At 37.1% G+C, this 23,661-nt stretch overlaps 1 protein-coding gene across 1 annotated transcript in view; it reads right to left on the reverse strand.

Moving 5' to 3' along the window:
- The window catches only part of DIAPH3 (diaphanous related formin 3), a 229,452-nt gene that overhangs the window by 200,913 nt on the left and 4,878 nt on the right, over positions 1-23,661 (reverse strand). The window contains exons 2-3 of the mRNA XM_042867343.1: positions 17,436-17,468; positions 5,008-5,181 (exon numbers count right to left, since the gene is read on the reverse strand). Of these exons, the coding sequence (XP_042723277.1) occupies positions 5,008-5,181; positions 17,436-17,468 (207 nt within the window). The remainder of the gene's footprint in view (positions 1-5,007; positions 5,182-17,435; positions 17,469-23,661) is intronic.

Genomic DNA, 23,661 nt, shown 5'->3' on the forward strand with positions numbered 1-23,661 from the left:
ACAAACTTAGGACAAATTACTGCAGTTATTTTCAGCTGAAACTCGTTGCCCACTGATGGGGTATTGTCTCACAATCTCAATATCAAAGCTCATTTCACCTACTGAAGAACCAGTGACAGAAAGCAAACAAATTATTCTTTTAATTTTAAGAAAGCAAGTTGAACATCAAAATTTAAAGATCACTGAAACTTGAACTTCCTTGTCTTTCCCCAGTTTTCATATGGAACAGGACAAGGTCAACCACAATTTCTAGAAATATTTAGCTGTTACAAATCTGAGCTGTAAGAAGTTGCAGAAAATGCTAGACCCTTTAAGCTGAATTGCTTCACAGCAAAATTAGGGCAATTTCATGTAGATTTTGTTTTCTTTTTCTGCTCAGAAATGTCATCATTTCCTTTCCTGAAGGACTAGAGAAAGTTTTCTCACTTAGTAAAATAAGCTTTTTTTTTCTTTGCTTTTACCACTAGTGCCAAACAAGTACAGGGTGCATGCTGAAAAAAGTTCTTTGACTTAAAATATGGTAATATCACAGTCTTTTGCCTCTGTGGCAACTAGCTCATGCATTCATGCTACCTCCCATATCAAAAAATTAATGCAAAACAAGTTTGTCTAAACAAGCTGAAAGAAAGGAGGCCACACATACTTCAATCTTTTCTCATAGCTGTTCTATTCTTCAAAGTGCTGTACTTCTTTGATCAAAAAAGTTCAGAGAGAAACTATCATCTTATGCCAAGAACAAAATTCTAGCAGTACATAAGGACACATACTCTTGACACATGCCTTTTTCTTCATTTTGATAGTCACAGCGTACACTTACATAACACGTCAGTTATGTAAATCTCAACAGTTCATCCATCTATTTTTCTTCATATTACTACAGTTCCTATCCATTTTACATGAGAAGAACTCCCTTGAGAAGAACTCAAATATTCTTAAATCTTTTATTTTAGTATTTGTCTGGATCTGGAAGAAACAGATCAGCACTGTGTTTGCCCTCCTGACTACCAGAATCCATGAAAAAAATTGACAACTGCTTTGTGCAATAGCTGAATACTGCATTTTGCCTCTTAGTAAACCAAATGTTGGGGCATTATCTTGAAAATAAATGCTACATTTTCTAGATTTTTGTTGATAGTGATAGCAAACAATAAACCACTATGATTTACTTAATGATAGGCAACTTGGCTAATTCATTCAAAAATGCTGCACAAAAAAATTTAAAAAAAAAATCAAGCCAAAATGTGTGCTTTTAAAACACTGTTGGGATAATGTATAAGACTTTCATATGTCTGGGAACAAAACAAGGTGGGGGTAAGTTTTCTGTATTTAACATTATGGAAAAAAATAAAAACAGAAAATATATTTAAAGCTGCTTGTCTTTATTAAAGCTTTCATAAGCAGCTGCAGCTTTTTTTTCAGGATGAGAATGAGAACAATCAACCACACAAGGTGAAGTCTTTAGGATGTCAAAAATCAAAGTACTAAAGATGGAAGGCTAAATATTTAATTTTTAGTTTTTAGGGTGGTTTTGTTTGTTTGTTTGTTTGTTTGTTTGTTTGCTAGCCAGGAAGATTTTTAGCAGGAAATTACATAATCAGACAGGACTACAGGACTTCTAAAATTCATCAGGGAGTTCAGACATTAATGTATGGTTTGGGAAAAAAGGATTTAGGGACAAAGTGAAAGGCATTTAAAATGAGAAACTGATAAGGAAGTTCTTTCCAATTTACTTCTTCAAAAATTTTTTTATAAGTAAAAATTATTTCAAAGCATGTAAAGTACCACAATTTTACTACAATTGTAAATTCTAAACAGGTGCATGAAAATCTTTATGCCTTGGGCTAAAAATTAGGGAGAAAAAATTGTCAGATTGACCTTACTGTTCTCTCTAGTCTTTTCCTTGTTATCATGTACAGGTATCTCTCATTTCATACAATAGTATAATTTAATTCACTACCATCTATTAAATGCTGAACAACACATCTATGAAGACTCTTATTACCAGACAGCATATCCTTTATGATGTGCACGTGACAAGCCATATTCTAACAACTAAAATAAAGTCCATCTTGATATTAACGGACAATTTTTTTTTTCTTGCAAGTTCCAATAAATGTCTTCAGGATTTTGTGCCTCAAAATTCTTTCCACAGGTATACAGATGTATAGCAATACTAACCTCAAACAAAAATATACTTTACATGTATATTTAATAGAGCTAGCTGGATTTTATTCAATATTTCAACTGTATTTTTAAAGCTTACATAAACAGGAATGTTAAGAACACTGAAACCAAAATATTCAGTAAAGCATTTTGCAAATAAAACAAAAAAAAACATGCCTAGGTCATTTTTAGCCTTTCCTGAAACTTATCACATCTTCAGTACCTTGCTTGTAAAATACCATAGATTTTCTTTCACAATAAAATTGAAATGTGCTTATATGCTATATGATGGAGAAATTAAATTAAAAAAAGTTTCATGTTTGCCTGTAGCTATTACATTCCTCTGTTTAAAGTAGTCTTGCTCTTTTCAGTTTTCTGGAAATAAAACTCCTGAACTTATTGAGTAATGAAGTGAAAACAAAGGCCTTGCTTTTGTTGCAGAAAATATCCAACATCTAACCATACTGTAAAAAAAAAAAAAAAGGCAAGAAACTAAGAAACTTATCAGTACAAAACATATTGCATAATCCTAGATGTAAGGGCAAGTTCATTCATAGGAAATATTATATTCTGTCTGTGTGTGCAGTAAGAAGTCATCTCTTGCTTTTTTTTGGTTTGTTTTTTTTTATATAAACAAAGGAAACATCCTCGGGTTCTGAATGAGACAGCTGATGTGGTTGCCAAGCCGCTCCCCATCGTATTTGGAAAATCATGGCTGTCTGGTGAAGTCCCTGGTGACTGGAAAAAGGGAAACGTTACTCCCATTTTTAAGAAAGGGAGAAAGGAAGACCCGGGGAACTACGGGGTTGGGGCAATCTTATACTTAATTATGTATTTATATGTACTGGGGGAAGATCTCCTGGAGACCAGCCCTGCAGAGAAGGATTTGGTGGACAAGAAACTGGACATGAGCCAGTAGTGTGTGCTTGCAGCCTGGAAGGCCAACTGTGTTCTGGGCTGCATTAAAAAAGGGGTGGCCAGCAGGGAGAGGGAGGTAATTGTCCCACTCTACTTGGTTCTTGTGAGGCCCCATCTGGAGTACTGCATCCAGGTCTGGGGCCCCCAGCACAAGAAAGACGCAGAACTGTTGGAATGAGCCCAGAGGAGGGCCACTAAGATGATCGGAGGGCTGGAGCATCCCTCCTATAAGGAAAGGTTGAGGAAACAGGGATTGTTTAGCTTGGAGAAGGCTCCAAGGAGACCTCATTGTGGCCTTCCAGTACTTGGAGGGAGCATATAAACAGAAGGGAAAATGGCTGTTTATGAGGGTGGATAGTGATAGGACAAGGAGGAATGGTTTAAAACTAAGACAGAGGAGGTTTATGTTAAATGTTAGGAGGAAGTTTTTCACACAGAGGGTGGTGATGCACTGGAACAGGTTGGCCAATGAGGTTGTGAATGCCCCATCCCTGGAGGTATTCAAGGCCAGGTTGGTTGGATGTGGCTCTGGGCAGCCTGGTCTGGTGGTTGGCAACCCTGCAGATAGCAGGGGGTTTCAAACTAGATGATCATTGTGGTACTATTCAACCCAGGCCATTCTATGATATGATTCTATGATATGAAACACCAAAACAATAGAATTTTACAAATAAGAAGTATTCAACTGCTTAAGGAGGCACGTCAACTGTGGCTTAGGTTTCAACTCGAATCTTTTATTTCCCCTCAAATCATTTTAAGTTATTCTGTAGGTAGGCGATACCTCTTTGGAAAATATGAGTCAATCATTTCACATGAATACCTTCCTAACAGCAATAATCACAAATGAAAGGAGCTAGTAATCATCCTTGACTCTCTGGTATTATGTATTCTTTCATAATTCCGTGAGCAAAAATGAAACTTTTTCATAATTTCAACCACCAACAGGACATTAGTGCACACAATGTGGGAAAAATTAAGCAATATTTATCCAAGAAAACCCAAAAAGTAGCATAATGTACTCAGTGAGGTTTCTGATTTTAGAAGCTGTTCCCTTCAGTACTGACCAACTGATATTTTTCAGCAAAAGTATCTCCAGAAAGCTTGACTTCAACAACGAAATTACAAAAATTACTATTCTCTCAGTCATAATTCTCAACGGTAGTACAAATATACCTTCAAAACTAAACACTAAAGAGTACTAGGAATTATAAATTCTATGAGAGCACGCCTTTAAGACTACATTTAATTTACTCCACAACCTAGTCAATAGTAGCTGATGTGGGCTTCACAGGAGACAAGTAATTATTAATTTCTGTGAAGAAATTCTGTGAATTTCTGCTTTTCCAATCTCACTCTTTCCCCTAAAGGCTGTTTACTTTTAAACAGTTGATCTTCCATTCCCTAAAATATCATCAACTGTGTCAAAAAAAAAAAACAACCAAACAAAAAACACCAGTTGAAGTGGTACCAACATCACATGATCTTTCTGGCAAGTGACCACTCGTTTGTAGCAGATCAATGATGACAGCTACAGAAGAAACTACACTAAGACTGCATGCACCTTGTAGAGAAAACATTGACTTAGGGGCAAGAATTCCAAGTCTTTTTTGTGCAAATATTAGATTGGAACGAAACCCTGCTGTGGCATTCAAAGGCATAAAGCCCCTTCATGTTTCAAGTCATTTTAAAAGCAAGCAGGATTCCCCTTCTTTCTCCTCATCAAAACCTGTTGCAGAATCTCACTTCTAATAATCAGAAGCCTTTCGTTTCCATATTAAGTATTGCAGGCACACAAATCTTGTCAAAAATTAAACGGCTTCATTTTCTTTGGAAATGGTCCAGAGAACAACAAAAATAGTAATTCAGGTGAAGATCATAATGCATGCCGGCATTCTTCAGTGAAAAAAGTCAGTATAAGACACCTACCATCATTTTTTCAAAGAGCGCTATGATTTCTCTTTCTGACAGGGGTTTTGGAACAAAATCTTCCACATCAGTAGGTGTAGATGACCCATCTGTAGAGTGTGACTGCTTCATATGTGGCAGAGCAGGTCTTTCCTTTTTGCTCCCTGGAATTCTTATACTGGCAAATCTGTCCAGCTGAAAACAGAAACAGAATATTTCACACATTTTCCCCATTCTGTGTACTCCTAATTAAGATGGGTATTATTCTTGGAGTCTCAACATTCTGATTTTTCTGTAGTAACTTACCTGTTTCTTAACTGCCTTAATTAAAGTGGTTTCTTAAGGATACATATAATGGTAAGTTGCTAGGCACTTCAGTAGCAAATAAGTATTCCACTAAATTATGAAGATACCACACAGAACATAAGAATTTCATGGAAAAAATTTTGAGGAAAATTGTATTTACAAAACCAACTAAGGATTTATGAAGAGTTCCTCATAACCATTACATGTAGAATATGGAAGAAAAAAAAGTAGATTTATATAAGGCACAGTTCTAAACTGTTTCTCCTAAGTCTGAAATGGCTGCATCCCTGACATTGTAAAAGAGTATAATGATATACAGTGATGTTACTTTTTACTAATAAGACAAGTTAGCATGACTAAGACACTGTTCTATTTATTTTCCATTTCAATTATTACCTGAGCTCAGCACTTTTCTGTGTCCCAATTATTTAAAAATTCACTTAGAAGCATAAAAACTTAAAGGCTGTTAAAAACAGGTAGTATAAATTCACAGTTTAATGAATAAGTTAAAGCTTTATCACCAATATAAGACAATGATTCTTACTTTACTTTTTGAAAAGATACTAAAGCTTCTTTGGAAAAGTGTTTGGGCTTGGGTTTTGCATTTGTTGTTTGGTTTTTTTTTTTTCCTTGGTTTGGTATTAACTACATTTTACTGAAATTTTAAGATGTTTTCAGTGTTAGAGACTGAATCATCCTTGTAACAGCCTTTTGAGCAGATATGAACAGCAATGTTACATTTGTCAACACAAAAGAAAGTTCCAGTTCAGTTTGATGCACAAAAGATTTTTGACAAGATTTCAACCTTATCAGTAGCCTTACATCTTTGAACTGCTATGCAAATACTATTGAGGTTTCAATAAATCCTAAAGATGAGTATTTTGAGATATCATTCAATAAGCACATCAAAGTTACCACACTAAATGACAAGTAGTTATTACAGCATCTGTGAAGCTAAGATCAGAGAGAACAAAGAAAATTAGTGGCAAAAATTGAGTATAAGCATTCCACTCTCACCAACAGAGCAGAAACTGACTATGCATAAAGAGAGGTTTAGAGGAAAAGACAAAAAGAATTTAAATTCTTCCTGTTCAAAATTGAAATAGAACATTTTTAGAACATAGATTACAAGCCACTCATACAGATGGTTGTAGAACATGCAAAACCAGAAAATTAATATAGCATAAACATAAAAGAACTCAGCATGGAAGATGAGGCCCTTCAGTGTCACATCAAACCAGCAGGCAGTATGGAAAGCACACTCAAAAGGAATAATTACACAGGCAAGACCCAGGAAGAAAGAGAATGCAACAAAAGCAAAAGGGAGGGGAACATTGTGGAAAGCAAAGTACAGATTCATCAGTGACAAAAGCCATCTCACATCTTGATCAGACAGCAATTTTCCTTCCTGTCGTTAAAACTATAAGTCTAGGGCAAGCATGCAGAGATGAAGCCAGATTGCAAACTTCATTGACTAGACCAGAATCTTAAAATATAAAACCAACCGATAGGAGAGCTTTCTTCTCAATGAATGGACTTCAGTAAGCACCAATGAAAGTCAGTACACCTGCTCCAAAGAACACGTTAGCCAACAGCTTTTCCCTGTGCTCATGTTTGTTATCTAGGGCACAACCAAAAAAAAAAAAAACCCAAAAAAAAAAAAAAAAAAAAAAAAACCACAGAAAACCACACCATTATATTTGAAGATTCTTAGTAAGGAGAACTGAAGCAGGGGCAGAGGGAAAACACCGTGGCTGAAATCACAAATTTCAGGACGATTCAGTGGGTAGAGGGATGACAAGCAAGATGTGCCCTACACCTCTTCACTCATTTATCCATAAAACTTTTAGCCCCTACCTCCAAGCACTTGTTCCTCCATATGTCCCCTCTTCCTTCCCTTCCTTACAGACCTTGTTCCCTAAGGCTTCCCTCTTCCTTCTCCTGCTCCACAAAGGCAGAGCAGTTCTTAAGATAAAAGGGAGCCAGTCAACAAAACCACTCTAGTCAGTGAAATAAAATACCCAGAGTTCCTCTTATTCTATAAGGAACTGAGCAACAGTTCAGGGATGAAGGCTGATTCATCCCTAAAAAGATGTATTTTGCTTTCTTTCAGTTGTTCACATCTTTAATTTATGCTTTGTTTTAACTTCTTTTAGAATATTAGACTATGTGCTAGATGCTTTGCAGCATTACAGATGAGCTTCTAATACTCATATTTCATATAATCAGCTAATTCAATACCACTTGTCTTAAAGGAGAAAGCACACTATTCAAATATATTTGTCGAACAGAACAAGGAAAAGTAAGTCAGATGCTAGCATTATAAGCATTTAAAACCATGTAAAACAAATTCTTCTGAATAATCTAAAGCAAAGAAATCTGAAGAATTCTATAGATCTAAAAAAGGGAAATTGAAAAAAAGGAGTCACAGAATGGTTTGGGTTGCAAGACACCTTCAAGATCATCTAGTTTTAGCCCCTATTCCTTGTGCAGGGACACCTCCTACTACACCAGGCTGCCCAAAGCTCCATCCAACGTGTTCTTGAACACTTCCAGAAACGGGGCATCCAGCTTCTCTTCTCATAAGAGTGCAGTAGAGAATCACCTTCCTTGCCCTGCTGGCTATGCTTCTTTCCATGCAGCATAGGATATGATTAGCCTTCTGGTTTATGAGCAGACACTGCTGGCTCATGTTGAGTCTCTCATCAACCAACAGCTCCAAATCCTTCTCTTCAGGATTGCTCTCACTCTCCATCCAATACGTATTTGTGTTTGGGATTGCCCCACACAGGTGTAGTGAGGCACTTGGCCTCGCTGAAGTTCAAGAGGTACACATAGGCTCACCTCTCGTGCCTGTCCAGGTAACCTCTGGATGGCAACAAAACACTCAAACGTTTAAACTGGAACACAAAGTTTGGTGTTGTCAGCAAACTTACTAAGGGTGCACTCAATCCCACCGTCCTTGTCACCAACAAAGATGTTAAACAATACCAGTCTCAACACTAGCAAGCCGTGAGGAACATCAAATGACTAGTCTTCACTTGGACATCAAGCCAATGACAACAGCTCTTATCCACCGAGTGGTTTGGTTCATCAGATCTGTCTCTCTCCACTTTAGAGACCAGCTGGATACTGATCAGGACAGCATCAAACATTTGGCACAACTTCAAGTTGATAACATCAGTTTTTTCTTCCTTCATTCACCAATGCTTTAACCCCACTGCAAAAGGCCACCAAATTTGTCATGCACGATTTGCTCTTAGTGAAGCCACACTGGCCATCGTTAAACACTTCTTTGTTTGGTGTCCCTCAGCACCATTTTCAGTAGGATGTGCTCCATGATTTTTGACTGCCATGTAAATTCTCTTATTTTTTTCCTCTTTTAAAAATCTAGGTTGTGTTTTCCCATTTCCAGTCAGTGGTAACTTTGTGGGGGACTGCCATGACTTTAAAATACAATAGATAGTGGCTTAGCAAATTCATTAGCCACTTCCCTCAGGATCCACAGATTCATCTGAACCAGGTCCCATGGACCTGTGCATCTTCACATTCCACAGATGTCTTAGACCTTATCTTCTACTACAGCACGTAATTCTTCATGCTCCCAGTCCCTGCCTTTGCTTTCTATGGCTTGGTTGGAGTGGGTAGAGAACTTGCTGGTGAAGACTGAAGTAACCAGATATCCTGTTTCCTCCTAGAGAGCACTCATGTTTTCTCTAGTCTTCCCTTTATCATTAGCATACTTACAAAAGCTTTTCTTGTTGCCCTTGATATCCTTGGTCACATTTAATTCTACTAGGGCTTTAGCTTTACTGCTCTGATCCATGACTGCTCAGATAATTTGTCTGTATTTCTCCCACGCTACTCGTCCTTCCTTCCTTCCACCCTCTGCAAGCTTCTTTTTTTATGATTGGGTTTCTCTAGGAACTCCTTGTTTATCGAGGCAGATCTCCTAGCACATGGCCTAACATTCTCGCTGTTGGGATGCATTGAGCCTCCAGTTTGAAGGAGGTTATCCTTGAATATTAGTTTTCTCAGGCCCACTTCCCTCCAAGATTAGATCCCACACTACTCTACCAAGAAGATCCCAGAGGCCAAAATGCACTCTCCTGAGGTCCAGAGTAGCCAGCTTGCTGCACTACTTTCTAACTTCCCTAAGGATCTTGACCCCCATCCTTTCGCAGTCATTGCTGCCAAGGCTGTCCTTGAGCTCCACATGCCCCACCAGCCCCTCCTTTTTGGTGAGAATGAGGTCCAGCATTTCATCTCACCTCATTGTCTCCTTGTTGGATAAGTTATCACCAACAAATCCAGGCACCTCCTGGATTGCTTATGTCTTTCTGTGTTATCTTTCCAATAGATTTTGGTGTGGTCGAAGTCCTCCATGAGGACCTAGGCTTGTGAACCCGACACCTCTCCTATCTGTCCATGGAGGGCTTCACCCACACGGTCATCTTGGTCAGGTGGCCTGTAGCAAATCTATAATGTCAACTGTCCCTACCCTCTCTGTAATCTTGATCCATAAATTCAGTCAGTTTCTCATCCATCCCAACATAGCCAACACAGAGAATAACAACAAAATTCACAAGACCTGAACAGTAGCACAGTGTGGGTATTCTACATCCATTACTCTTGAATTTCGCATTACTGGTACTTCAGAAAAGTTAATACCTCTCAATACTCCATACAAGTGAATAATTTCATGGTCCACAGAAAGCTCTTTACACAAGGAATAGAAATTTCATTGCTTGGTTGTAATGAAATTTACCACTGATGCTGCTGGCGATCCAAGTGCAGAGGAGGAAATGGCAAAAATATAGTTCAATAATCTTCTATGTTATATCAAAAATATATTTAAACCAAGCTAAGCAGTGGGAGATATCTAAAGGCAGCTTTGTATCAGCATCATTACAGTTTCTAGAAGGTCTGACATTCTATCTTTTTAAATACAGCTTTCCTGTTCTAACCAATAAAAACATTCAGAAGTATATTGAAGCAATGCTTCTTAGAACTATTTTCTCAAGAGAAAAATTCTTCTCCTTAGAATCTTTCTACAGTCAGTATTACAAATAGCCAAAGAATAAATAAGTGTATCAAATACTCTTGATAAAAAATACTTCCATAGTCTCTTTGAAATTCTCCAAACTGAGATTTATCTTGAAGTACTGACTGAACTCAGAAGACTACCCAAAGTCAAAAGTTCGAAGGCAATAAGGTGTTAGGGGAAAAAAGAGAGATGCAATAAGATACTTCTGAGCACTCAAAGGAGAAAGTTAGATTTTTTTTTTCAATAGAGTACACAGAAACGTTACAGGGAATCTGTGACCAGCTAGTGAGTTCCAACAAGAATATATTCCTATCACTATAGCACAATGTTGCTAGAGTTAAGAAAAATTGCATTTTAGATAAGTAAGCTATAAAAAACGATAGTAAAATGAGTACAAAAATATCCAGTAAAATCTGTTTTAAATTGTAAAAACAAATCAACTGTGCATGAATAGCACTCAAGTTAAAAATTATGTGATATTAGAAAGAGAAGTGAAGTTAACTAAGAAATGTTAGCACTTGAAAATAAAAACAGCTGAAAGTACGACCAGTTCTCCATCCAGAGGTAAGCAACTTCTACAAGTAGTAGGGGTATATCATTGTTCTGTTAGCAAAAGCTAGCTGAAACTGTCCTAAGTCTTTTCTGCTCAAAACACAGTTTTGGACTGGGTGAGCTATTTTACTCTCTTTCTCCCCCCCCCTTTATTCTTTTTTGGCTGGTTAGTGCCTTTGGTTGGCTTAGGGGGTGCCTTTTCTATGAAAGGAGAGGAGGAAGACAGATTTTCTTTTTTTGCTTTGCTTTTGTTTTTACTTGTTTAAGGTGAAATAGAAGAAGATGAAAAGAAAAAAGATAAAGAAATGAATTAGCACAGCAGAAAAAGTATGAGTCTTTACTTATAAACTTGAATTTAAAGCAATGGGATGTCTGTGCATACTTTAATTTTTACGCCTTTATGCCTCCCACCACCAAAGACTGGAAGTTCCATAATTAGCCATGCACTTTATTCTGCCAGTTTGAATTATCCACAAGAAGAAATGTCAAGGCGAATGAAACAAAATCCTAAATGTCAGAACTGAAATACAGCGAAAAGTAAATCGCAGTCAACACATAGATATGAGTTATCAAGAGAACACTTCTAAGGAGCCTTTTACATTTATCACCCTGAAGATTGTCAGGGAGTCATCACAGAAAATCTGTATGGTCCCTTACACTACAATACATTTTAAAATTGCCTTACAGCACTCCTTCCACAACTTTGTTCCATAGCAAAGCTCTGTGAAACTACAACTTCAGCAGCATGGCAGTCAGACATTACTAACAAACTCTAACAGACGATGAGAATATGTTACTGCATATACAGTACAGTGCTGACAGCATCTACACACTAGAAGTTATCTCAATCATTTCTTGGCAGCAAAAGATACGCAGATGAATTAAGTTCTCACGTAACTTAAAGGTAAGAAACTGTGCATACAGAAAAAAAGACGAGAGCTTAACTTCTTTATTACTAGAAGTGAATGTGACCATTTATTTTAAAGGTGGCATAATCAGAGCAATACTCCAATCTGTTAGGGATTTCAATTCTAATGAATGTTTTTAAACACTGTCACATTAAAGAAACTGCTCAAAAGAGAGCAACCGACAGCACCTATCAGCAGGATCTGGGGGCATTAATCAGCAGTTGGTGAACATGAGCTAGCAGTGTGCCCAGGTAGCCAAGAAGGCCAATGGCATCCTGGCTTGTCTTAGAAATAGTGTTGCCAGCAGGACCAGGAGGCTGTAGTCCCTCTGTACTCAGCTCTGTAAGGCCACACCTCAGGTATTGTGCTCAGTTTTGAGCCTTTCACTATAAGAAAATCACTGAGGCTCTGAAGCATATCCAGAGAAGGACAATGAAGCTGTGAAGCATCTGGAGCACAAGTCTTACGGGGAGCAGCTAAGCAAACTGGGATTGTTCAGTCTGGAGTAGAGAAGGCTCAGGGGGGACATTACTGCTCCTTACAACTACCTGACAGGACATTATGGTGAGGTGGGGGTCAGCCTCTTTTCCTAAGTAACTAGCGACAGGACAAGAGGTAATGGCCTCAGGTTACAATCGCTGTACAAGTGCTGAGAACATCAGTTTTGATCAGTGTGGCCAGGTATACTTATATCTGTGTATATTGTACACTTGTGTTTGTGTGCGTGCCTACTGGGAATATACACTCAGTCTCACTATTGATTAGGCATGGAGACGTGACATAGGTTATTGGATTTATTGTCCCCAACATTTTCCATCCCTAACAAAGCAAAAATTCCCTCTGCCCAACATGATTTACACATTTATAGCCAATTTGACAGTAAGGTCAGAAGCAGTATTTTTGCTACTTAAAATATTAATAGAGCTTAAAGCCCAACTCTTGCTATCAAACATAATATAATGATGTCCTTCACTGTTGGAAATACATTAAGAGCATTCTAAACATACTCAAAGCCCCTAAGAAGCGATGATACTAAACATTAAGGAAAAACATAAAATGACAATTGCAGATAAGTGCCACTCACCCCCTCGAGAATTTATTTCAGACCGACTGCTAAGTAGGTATCACAATTTGAATCAGTGAGTATGAAAAATATCTGCAAAAGCCAGAATGAAGTAGCCATCACAGGATGAATGGCATCCAAACTTTTATTGGCTTCCAATTTCATAGGTTCTCTTTAAAAGACCTGAAGATCAAAGTCACAGAGATTCAAGGAAGTGTCCAAGCTGAAAAACCTTCCAGCTTATCCCACTTTCTGATCAGATCCCCAGGAACTACATCTATTTGTGTTCTCACTTTGATCTTAGTGAAAACTTCTTATACCATCTTCTGTAAGACAACAGTGTCTATTGAACTTACACGCATGATAATGCAGGAATCAATGGATTAATTATCAGCAGACTAATTGCTGGCTCTTCAGAATTTCAAAACCCGTGCTAAAAGAATTAGAGGTATTACTCCATCTGCCATCTTGCTTCCCTCATCTTTTTCTCCCACTTTTAATTAACACCTTAATATTAAGAATTAAAAACACATATCTGTATAACCATATTCATGTTCACATTTCTGTTGAGGAAACTTGCTAAGAGAGTTCTCCTCTGAAAGTGAGGTTTTACGCAAAACTGACATATGTAGGATACATTGTAAACCAATAAATTCAGTATAATTCTAATGGACATATATGGTATATCTAAAAGTAGGGTTTTAATTGCTGTATATTGTTGAATTTGAAGTAAATGTAAATGCCACAATAAATTCTCAAGCACATTTGAGTGTAAGTAAATTATTACAACTCTTGAATCTATTGTGCTTGTATTAATTTTCCAGTTACATGAAAAATTTAGGTTGAAGGTGGTTAACCATTTGCAGAAGTTAGATCCTAAAATAATCTACAGAGGATAAAGCAGCTGTTTTCTGAGGATTGATACAAATTGCTTTGCAGATGTTCTGGGAACCAACAAATCAAGTGGAATCAACTGGCATGGCTGGTCTTATTTACAGTCAAAGAAGGATAAAGCAGGGAACTACAGGAGTGATTTAATAGCAGAAGTTACCTACATCAAGGACAGAACACTACATCAGCTGAGACTCGGCTTCCTACTACCTATCTTAGATAAGCTCAAGGAAATGAATGCAAAAAGAAGGGAATAATAAAACTGAATTGCAAACTCATAACACAAGCAGATACAGAGTTTCTCAATAGAAATTTAATGATATGCCTTTAAAGCATTTGCAGTGAGTATGGCAATGCAGAGTTCCAACTTTCATGCACATGGGAATACTAGAAACACCCACAGACTCTCAAGACACAGAGTACTTAAAAGATTTACTGTTTAAAGAAGCTGGAATTGTTCCACAAAAATATTGGTTGTGCACTTCTTTTAGAGTTCACAGTTGATTTAGCATGACTGTTCCCTCAGGTAAAATTGCCACAGATCTATGAAAACAGCACCTACAGGCATTTCTGTAAAAATAAGTGAATAATCTTGACTTTGATACTGTTTCCTCAGTTCAAGAGCAAAAGTTACTCCAAACTGAGGCTGGATGATACAGAAGAAGATAGGGGAAAAAAATAAATAAATAAACAAACCACTAAACTCTTCAAGCAGAAAGAAACCCCCACCTTCATGCTGAGCTCAATGAAAGATGTGGGAAACCCTTCAGTCTGTTAGACTCCCTTCCCTGGCTGAAGTCGTTAAATCCAAACAGGTAGTGGAAGAATGAACTCCAGAGAAAAGGAATAGAGAACAGGAAGCATGTTTAGAAAAAAATTTCAGCATACTGGACTCCAAATGTTGGTATCAGTGCAACTTGACCAACAACATATACAAATACTAGATTCAAAAGGTAAGACTATGAATTAAGTTTTGACTTTGCTTACAGAGAGTATCTCCTAATGCACATATCTGGAGCAAGAGCTTAAGTGCAATGCCTTGTAGGTCTCCAGAATTAAAGTTAACACACATACCTTCCCTCTATCTCATCAGAAAGATTTTATCTAAAAAGTGATGCTAAACACGCTTTAAAAATTGGACATAATCCAATATCTCATCACTGGCTGAGCTCAACATAAATTTTGTAATAAATACACACACTTGGAGCATAACCTGTACTTCTTTATATCTTCTGTTTAAGCTATTTACTGCAGTGATTGGACCTTAACACCTTGGGAGGCAGAGAGAGAGAGAGAGAGAGAGAGAGAGAGAGGAACAAAAAAAAAAAAAAGCATTAGTACTAGATTAGAAAGTACCAAATGGGAGAATGAAGTAGGTTTAGGTGGAAAAAGCCCAGCTACCTGAAATGTGTTGTTTGTTCACTAGTTATAGTAGCATATTATCAAGAAACTTGATTAAAAATTGTTCTGTTTTAGCTTAATCTGCAGTATGAGAAGTATTGAACATCTTTCCTCTCCCATTCTCATGGAGAAATGCATACATGGACCATCAAGGACAGATAATCACTAAACACAATCTATTAGAAAAGAACTGACATGAAACATGCAGCTAGAAAATCTTCATTTCTTGTTTGATGAGGTAACAACCAAGCACTGTGCAAAGCTTCTGCTTCTCTTGGTACCATTTACATTCTGTCTACAGGACAAATACTTGCCAATTTTCAAGATCTCGAATTTTTTACTGCCCCCCACTTACTACACCTGCAGAAAACACAGTTTCACATAAGGAAAAATCTGCTACAATAGAATAGTTCAGTCTTCCAAACATTCTGCCAGTCACTTTAATCCAGGAGCCAGCAGTTCAGTCATGGAATTTTGCTGTAACACCCAAACACAAACTCATGGTGAAAAACTAGCCTAACAATAGCAACATGAGAAGGAAGAACAGAAAATTAGACAATTCCTGTGCCTTCATTTGAAATAATTAATACTGGAAGAGGAACAAACAGGAAACGAAAGGTTGCATCAATTTATTTCCTTGTATTTGAAAGTAAAAGCCAGACACTAATCTTCTTTACCAGCAAAAATACTTCAAGTGACATTAGAGAATTTATTTCTAATGACACTGAGTCAAAGACATCCTCACTTTTTCCTCCTTAAAACTCTCAGAAAATAGAAAAGAAAGTGTATTCTTTCTTCAACAGTCAAATAGCTCCTCAAGATTAACATCTTGCTAAATGAGAAGTTCCACTGGTAATAGTAGAGCTTAGTAAGAGCAAGGCTTAAATAAACCAAGATGCACGGAATAACCCCTTTCAATTCTACCTTTTTTTTTTTGGAAACCAAAGCATTTAACTAACGGCAGAATATTAGAAGTCACAGAATTTATTCCTGTACATAGGAATAAATGGATGTCAGGACCTGGATGTGCAGAACATATTTCACTCTGAATCTTGTTTCTCTGCATACTACAAATTGCAAACCTTTTCTCATCTATACAGCAGAATTTTGGTGTACACTTTTTTCCCTACATACATAAGCAGTTCTATTTCTAAGACAAGCCTGTTAATATGCACAATTCTTAAAAAAAAAAAAAAAAAAAAAAAAAAAAAAAAAATGAGCATTACAAATAATTCACTGGAATATGCAGCCCTCCAATTATAAAACATATTTGTTTCCACAGTGATCTTGCAAGTAGACTCTGTGTCAGATAGCTAGCTACTTGCTGCTCTTTTGCAGAATATTCTTGCTTTCATAATCTCTAAATGAAGAAGCTAGAAGGATCACACATTCTAAAAAATATCATGGTTTAGGACTTAAAGGGGATATGTCAGTATAACCAGACAATTCATCAGCAGAATCTCAGGAATAATACAGAACTAAGAATCTCCAAATACTGCTAACTTGCACTGTTTCTCAGTTCAAGTGCATTGCATGCTGTCCAAAATAAAACTTTCTATGTTTGTCCTCCACTATAAAACTCTCTACATGTAAGCACTCAGTTATGCACAGAAGTATTTCTGCAGAAACACAACATAGCAAAAAATAAATACTGAAGTCATAACAACTAATCTTTAAGTGCCTAGTGAACACTGTTTCTCACATAAATTCCAAGACTTTCCAGAATTATTTACATTCAGAAAAGATACTCTAACCAACAGAACAATGGTAGGGACAACAAAACAAATGTACTTTAATTGCAAAGAAAAAAGATCTGCATTGTGATAATCTCTTCTGCTGTTGAAGTCAGATGAAGTTTTTCGAAACATACCATTAGTATGATATTGATAATAACTGAAATTGCTTGAAGCAAGCATTAATGACTTTACAAGAAACTGTTAGTTTATTAATCACTGGATTTTAAGCTAGCCACACAGACCAAGGAACTTTATTATTAAGTATGCAATCACAGACATTTTAACTATATCATACATCAGCAGGCACAATTACTTGTCAAACTCACTCAGGCATGATTTAGCCATGAACATATTTCAAAGCCATGCAGAGATTTTTCACTACTTGAGCAGAGTATGTTACAGATAACCAACAGTTTAGTAAGACTTTACCAATTAACTACATTAGTTTTCAAGTTAAGATTGTTTCTGTAGCAAAAAGGTCACTTATACTGTGTTAGCAATGAGGTTATTAGCTTAGCAAAGCAAAACATATTAAGTTGTCTTACCACATCATCTGTCAATGTCTTGATATTTAAATGCTGTAAATTAAACAGGAAACCAGACATGTCACAATTATGTAGTCAAGAAACAAAACAATAACAAAAAAACACCAGCTATAATCACTGTTATTCAAAAGATGCCACGTCATCAGTACTGAATTCTAATAATGCCTTTGCAAACTGCATTTTGTTGGTTTACATTGCACAACAAGTTTTCGAAGGAATACAGTGCAGATCCTCCCCAAAAAAATCTGTAATCTGATCCTTAGAAAGTGTAACTCCATGCAGAAGAATATAGATAAGCATAGCTTGAAACAAGTTCCACTTTATTATGATTATAGCTAAATATACTACAGCAGAAGACCTCTCCATAATGAATCTGAAAATCCATAATCCGTAAATGGCTCTGGGGACACCACCACCAGACTCAGCCAAGAGATTTTAAATTCAACAGGAAAACAGACCCCCAGTAGCCTAAAGCTCTGACTGCCAAGCTGCAGCACACAGTCAAGACCACTGACTGCTCTCTAGCAATGCCTGTGTGGGAAGCAGAACATTAAACTATGAGCAGAAACTCACTCTATTTCTTAGTATAACATTCAAATGCTCATGATCACTCATTGTTGTATAAAATAAAAGCTCCCGAACTCTTCTGCACTCCACTGTATACTGGCATATACAGCAAGTGCTAGGAGCAGAGTTTCTGCGCAAAACCTAAGAGCGGTACTGAAGAATACAGATGACTGATATATCTGTGCTGCAGGGATCCAATGCACTGTTTTATATGACAAAGCTTGGCAAAGAAACAGGAAGAACATAAAGTCACATACTTGGTGAGGCTGATTCTTTCCCTGTTGCTAGGTTCCTCACCGTCAAGCGTACAAAGTTTGGCAGGAGCTACAGCAACTGTCAGTGGCTGTATCTAGATTAATTAGATTTAAAACTCCTACATTTGGTCATCACCAAATTTGGAACAGGTTGCCCAGAAAGGTGCTGGATACCCCATTCTTGGAGACATTGAAGATCACATTGGATCAGCCTCTGAGCAACCTGACTGAGCTGTAGATTTCCCGGTTCACTGCAGGGGATTTGGGCAAGGTGACCCTTACGGGGTCATCCCAACTTGATTCTATGATTCTGTGATCATCACCTATGGCATCTTTGTTTTCTCTTCCCTCAGTACAGAACAACATTTTGTGTTATGACAAGTGTTATCCTGCAATAGCTCTATCCTCAGTATTATCGAGAAACTGAGGAAGAAACACGTGATGAGCAGCTATGAAATTAAAAAATAAATGAAGTGTGAGGAAACAATTACCACCCAGTGACATAGTGTAAGTTCTAACATCAATAATAAAAAAAAAAATAAAAATTGGAGCTATGTGAGTATGGACAACCCTACTCTGTTACAACAGATGAGAATTCACAATGATAGGAAAAAGGGCAATGGGTGCAAGCTGGAACATGGGAGGTTCCACATAAACATGAGGAAAAACTTTTTCACAGTAAGGGTAACGCAACTCTGAAACAGGTTGCCCAGAGAGGTTGTGTGGTCTTCCTCTGGAGACATTCAAAATCTGTCTGGGTGTGTTCCTGTGTGACCTGATCTAGGTGCTCCTGCTCCAGCAGGGGGATTGGACTAGATGATCTTTTGAGGTCCCTTCCAATCTCTGTGATAACAAAACATTAAGAATAATAAATGGGAAAACACTTCAGTGTAGTCAGCAGATTGAAGATATGTACCCTAGATTTCCCACTGCAGTAATAGATCAGACCTCTGTCACACACTATGCTATGCAGTGTTTTATGTCTCCTTCTCATTTTCCAAAATAGCTACAAAGACAACCTGAATATTAATTTCTGCACTTAAAGAGCTCCTGACTTAACATTTAGAAAATTGTTGATGTCTCTGTCTTTCAGCAGTCAAAACCAAGAGAAAACACTATCATCTGGTCTTACAATGGAACTGCCCAGCAAAGACCACAAGTGTTTATTCATGCCTCACTGAGGAATCTGCTTAGAATGAAAGTCTATTTTGCATTACCTGTTTTGTGGTGGAATTTTGACTCAAATCAAATTCTACACAATGGCAGGGAACACAGTAGCAGGTTCAGTTCCACTGAGAAGCAAATTTTTGATCATAGAACCCTTAGAGTTGGAAGCAACCTTTAAAGGTCAGTGTTCTGCACTGCTCAGTAGAAGACATTCATCAGCATCCATGGAATCAAGGGAACATTTTTGAGCTTTTGGCTTTTCCTCTGAAAAATACAAAGCGAGTGGGATAGTTCAAGCCAGCTTTCACTCATGAATATAAGAATGCTGGAGCTCCATTCCTATGAAGAAAAGCTGAAGGAGCTGGGCTTCTTCAGCATGGAGAAGAAAAAGCTCTGGAGAGATCTCATCGCAGCCTTCCAGTCATTTATAACAGGAGGAAAGCTGACTTCTTACACGGGTAGACAGTGATAGGACAAAGGGGAATGGCTTCAAAGTAAAAGAAAGGAGATGTAGATTAGACGTTTGAAGGAAATTTTTCAGAAAGTGGGGAGGTTCTGAAAAAGGCTGTGCAGAGAAATCCTGGATGCATTCAACGCCAGGTTGGATGGGGCTCTGAGCAACCCAGCCCACAGCAGGGAGTTTGGAACTCAATAATCTTCCAGGTCCTTTCTAATCTAAGCCATTCTATGATTTACAGAATTACATGTGAAATTTAGCAAGGGAATTTACTGTTAGAAAGGCTGAAAGTTCCCTATGCTATACATTAGAACATCTCATAACTCAATTCAGTTGGCTCATTAGTGAAAAGAAGGCTGGCTGTGCAGCCAATTAAGGACAACATAATGTATAAGAAACTCAGTACACAACTGTGAGTTTTCCAAGCCTTCAGCTTATTGACTACTACTCTAAGTGCAGAAAATCTAAAATTTTCTGTGTAGGAGCTTATGCAAACATTGTTGTCTGGTCTTATTTCAAAAGAGGGCTACAAGAAAGCAACTCAAATAGCACTAATCTATCAATTTTGTTAGAAAGCAGGAGAAAGCCAATAGAAACTACAACCTAGCAGTGTTCAGTTCCTTCAGCATTCTAATATCAAAGCACTGTATGACTTGCTGTAAGACATTTCAAAATATGCATTCTGTGAATTTTATAGCAAAAAAACTTCCAAGATACCAATTAGAACATGGCAACTCTTTTCCTCTCCCTCACCAAATCATCCTCCTCTGGAAAGGTAAAGTCAGTTGCCTATTTCCGTTGTCTTTGGTAGCATCCAAGTATACAGAGATGAGGAAAATAGCATTGATTCACCAAAATCTTATAAGACTGGATGTTAAGTTGATCTCTTTTAATGGCGTGAAGTTAAGAGCAATGTCATGATTTGAGAACAGGAGTACATGTTCATTCTTGCCAGGACAAACAAAGTTACAATAACAGGTAAAAAATAAATAGATCATGCTTAAGTAGGATGCAGAGCGTTTTATTACAAGCATAAATTTTTATTTTCAGTCCTAGATAAGTACGTTGACAGAAGTAAGACATAGTCTGCTCAGGTGAGCAGGTTGTCTAAAGTACAGGCCTGCAACAAAACTGGGTTAAGTAGTGTTCAAGTAATAGCTACAGTTACTGCTAAGAACATTATACAAGCCTACAGAATACTACCTTGCAGTGGATGAAAATACTGATATGCTACTCTATGCCTTCCATGAACTACTCTAGAATAGTAAAATAATTTCTTTTGAGAACACAGAAGCTACATCCAAATTATTCTCGAGTTTATTAATGGAGTAAATAGATACATATAATATTGCTAATCTTGTTTTATGTCAACATCCTATTTTGCAGTCAAAGAAAAACAAAAACATCAAGAGATTAAAGAGCTACAGTATTTGGAAAGTCCAGATTTACGTGGATTTAGCATGCTTAGAAAGTCAAGATTTACTGGGATCAGTAGCACCTACAGCTGGAAAAGCAGAAGTATCACCATTACTTAGTCTTCAGCTACATAAACACCTAATAAAACTTATTTTTTAGTCTGGGATAGGGAGAAGGAGGTGATTTTACTTAGAAATTGAGCTGGCGGCACTTCATCCAAAGCTAACTCAGAATTAAAAAGAACATAGATTTAATATTTTTGAAGAAAGCAATTTGACATGGAATTACTCCTTACTGAAGTCCCTCAGGCATACTGACAAATAACTGGTTTAATTAGACAAAGGATACATACATACGTTCAGTGTATGGTACAGTGTACTTGATAAGCTGTCAGAAGGCCTGATCTCAAAAACATCAAAGACAATGAAAGCCTTAGACAGAAACTGAAGGGTACAACATGGCACAACAGGCCATTCCCAACACATGCACTGCTAGGCAGAAGTTTACCTTCAGAACAAAAGCATCACCATGTCTTATACAAATGTCAAATACGGAGTCACCATGTGTGATACAACTTTTGGACGTAGTGCCAGGGAAAGTACGTCAATACTGCTTGTCTTCCTGTATGCTCACAGTAAAGAATCTTATTAGTATGCAGAAGACTCTTTATACAAACAGTTTTGTAGCACACACTGAAAGTGAATTTGCAAGACAAGGTTTAACAAATTGAGTCACTGCTTTTTATAATTACTCCAGGCAACTCTGGGTTGATGCAGTGAAATGAAGCAAAGAAATGAGAAACACCAACACTACAGCTCAATGTAGGCTGCAAAGGATGAAGAACATCCTAGAGCAGTGTAAGATATACTCTGTAACATTCAAATGTTCTCTACCAAAGGCAGCTTCTACCTTTTCTTGTGGTGCTCTTCTCGTCATCATATAAGCACAGACTAACATCACTCATCTTCCTGAATGAAAACAACTTGTTTAAAAAACAGTATGTTTTTACTTGAATTCAGATTATACCTGGCATGGATGGATAATGTTAACATGCTAGACAGGCAGAAGCCCAACTTGTTCATCATAAATGGAATTAGAAGACAAATAAGCACCCAACCATACACTGCTGCCAATATGACAGGAGTTCAAGCCATTCAAAGTAGCAGAATCTCAGGCAGCTAAACACACATGCATGCCATCACACTGAAGCTCTTAAATAATTTGTATCTATAAAAGAAAAAGGAAGAAAAGAAAAACACCTCCCACATCTGAGTATTCAAATCCTTTTTCAATCTTTATATTTGCTTCCTTACAGAAAGAGGGAAAAAGAGGAAAAAATAATGATCACAGAAATGTAAAAACAAAAACAACCCACTGCATATGCACAGCTTGATACATAAAGAACAGCTTATAGTCTGTGTAAGAAAAGATAAATAAAGGAGAATTTAAACAAGATACCATGAGTTTTAAGAGAATTGGCTGATTTAAGACTGGAAGCTGAAATTACCACGACTGATGATGTACATATAATCACACAAATCTACCTTCTTAAATTAGAAAGTGAGAAAGAACTCCAATACTGCCATTGATTCTATCACCAGAAAGATTCAACACAAGCTGTTTTTTCCCCAAAGACAATTATCCAGTAGAATCACAACTAGAAGACTGAAGAAAGGATTGCAAAGAAACCCGTAGACTCAGTTACAGCAGTGCAAATTGGATTGTTACACTGGATGTTATTACTTTAAGATCCCCTTTGACACAGTATTCCCTAAGTAATTTTGCTATCCCAGTCTGTAAATGCACTTTAAAAATTTCAGCATAGCCCAACAGCATCTCCTATTTTTAATTTCCAATACATTACTTCAGCATTTATTTAATAGCTTCCTTCTTTTTTTTTTTCTTTTTTTTTTCTTTTCTTTTTTCTTTTTTTTTTAATATGCATATATTCTCTCTGATGCTTGGAAAGCAGTTTGAAAAGCAATTAGGGGCAAAATTATCTTAACATGACAGTTTCTACACAGCGATATTGTTTAGACGTTGATGAGTTAAACTTAAAATTGGTGCTTACAGGTAAGATTATATAACAAAGTGCCAGAACTCAGCACTAAAATTTAGTATCATAACCCACAGTGTTAATTCATGCCAACAAAAATAACAGCATGAGGAATTTACAATTTTACAGAGCAGCAATAAAGAGTTTTAGGTAACATCTGTTCAGCAATCATTTCTTTAAAAGACTAATTTAGATTCAAGGTCTTACACTGCAGTATAACTGCAGCAATAATTCAGTCACTTCATAATTAAAGATATTGACACAGATCGGTCTTACCTTTCTCCTCTACACCATTCAAACAGAAATGCT

Source organism: Lagopus leucura, unplaced genomic scaffold (genome assembly GCF_019238085.1).
Source record: "Lagopus leucura isolate 7727_CA_CO unplaced genomic scaffold, USGS_WTPT01 Super-Scaffold_100001, whole genome shotgun sequence".
NCBI classification, from domain to species: Eukaryota; Metazoa; Chordata; class Aves; order Galliformes; family Phasianidae; genus Lagopus; species Lagopus leucura.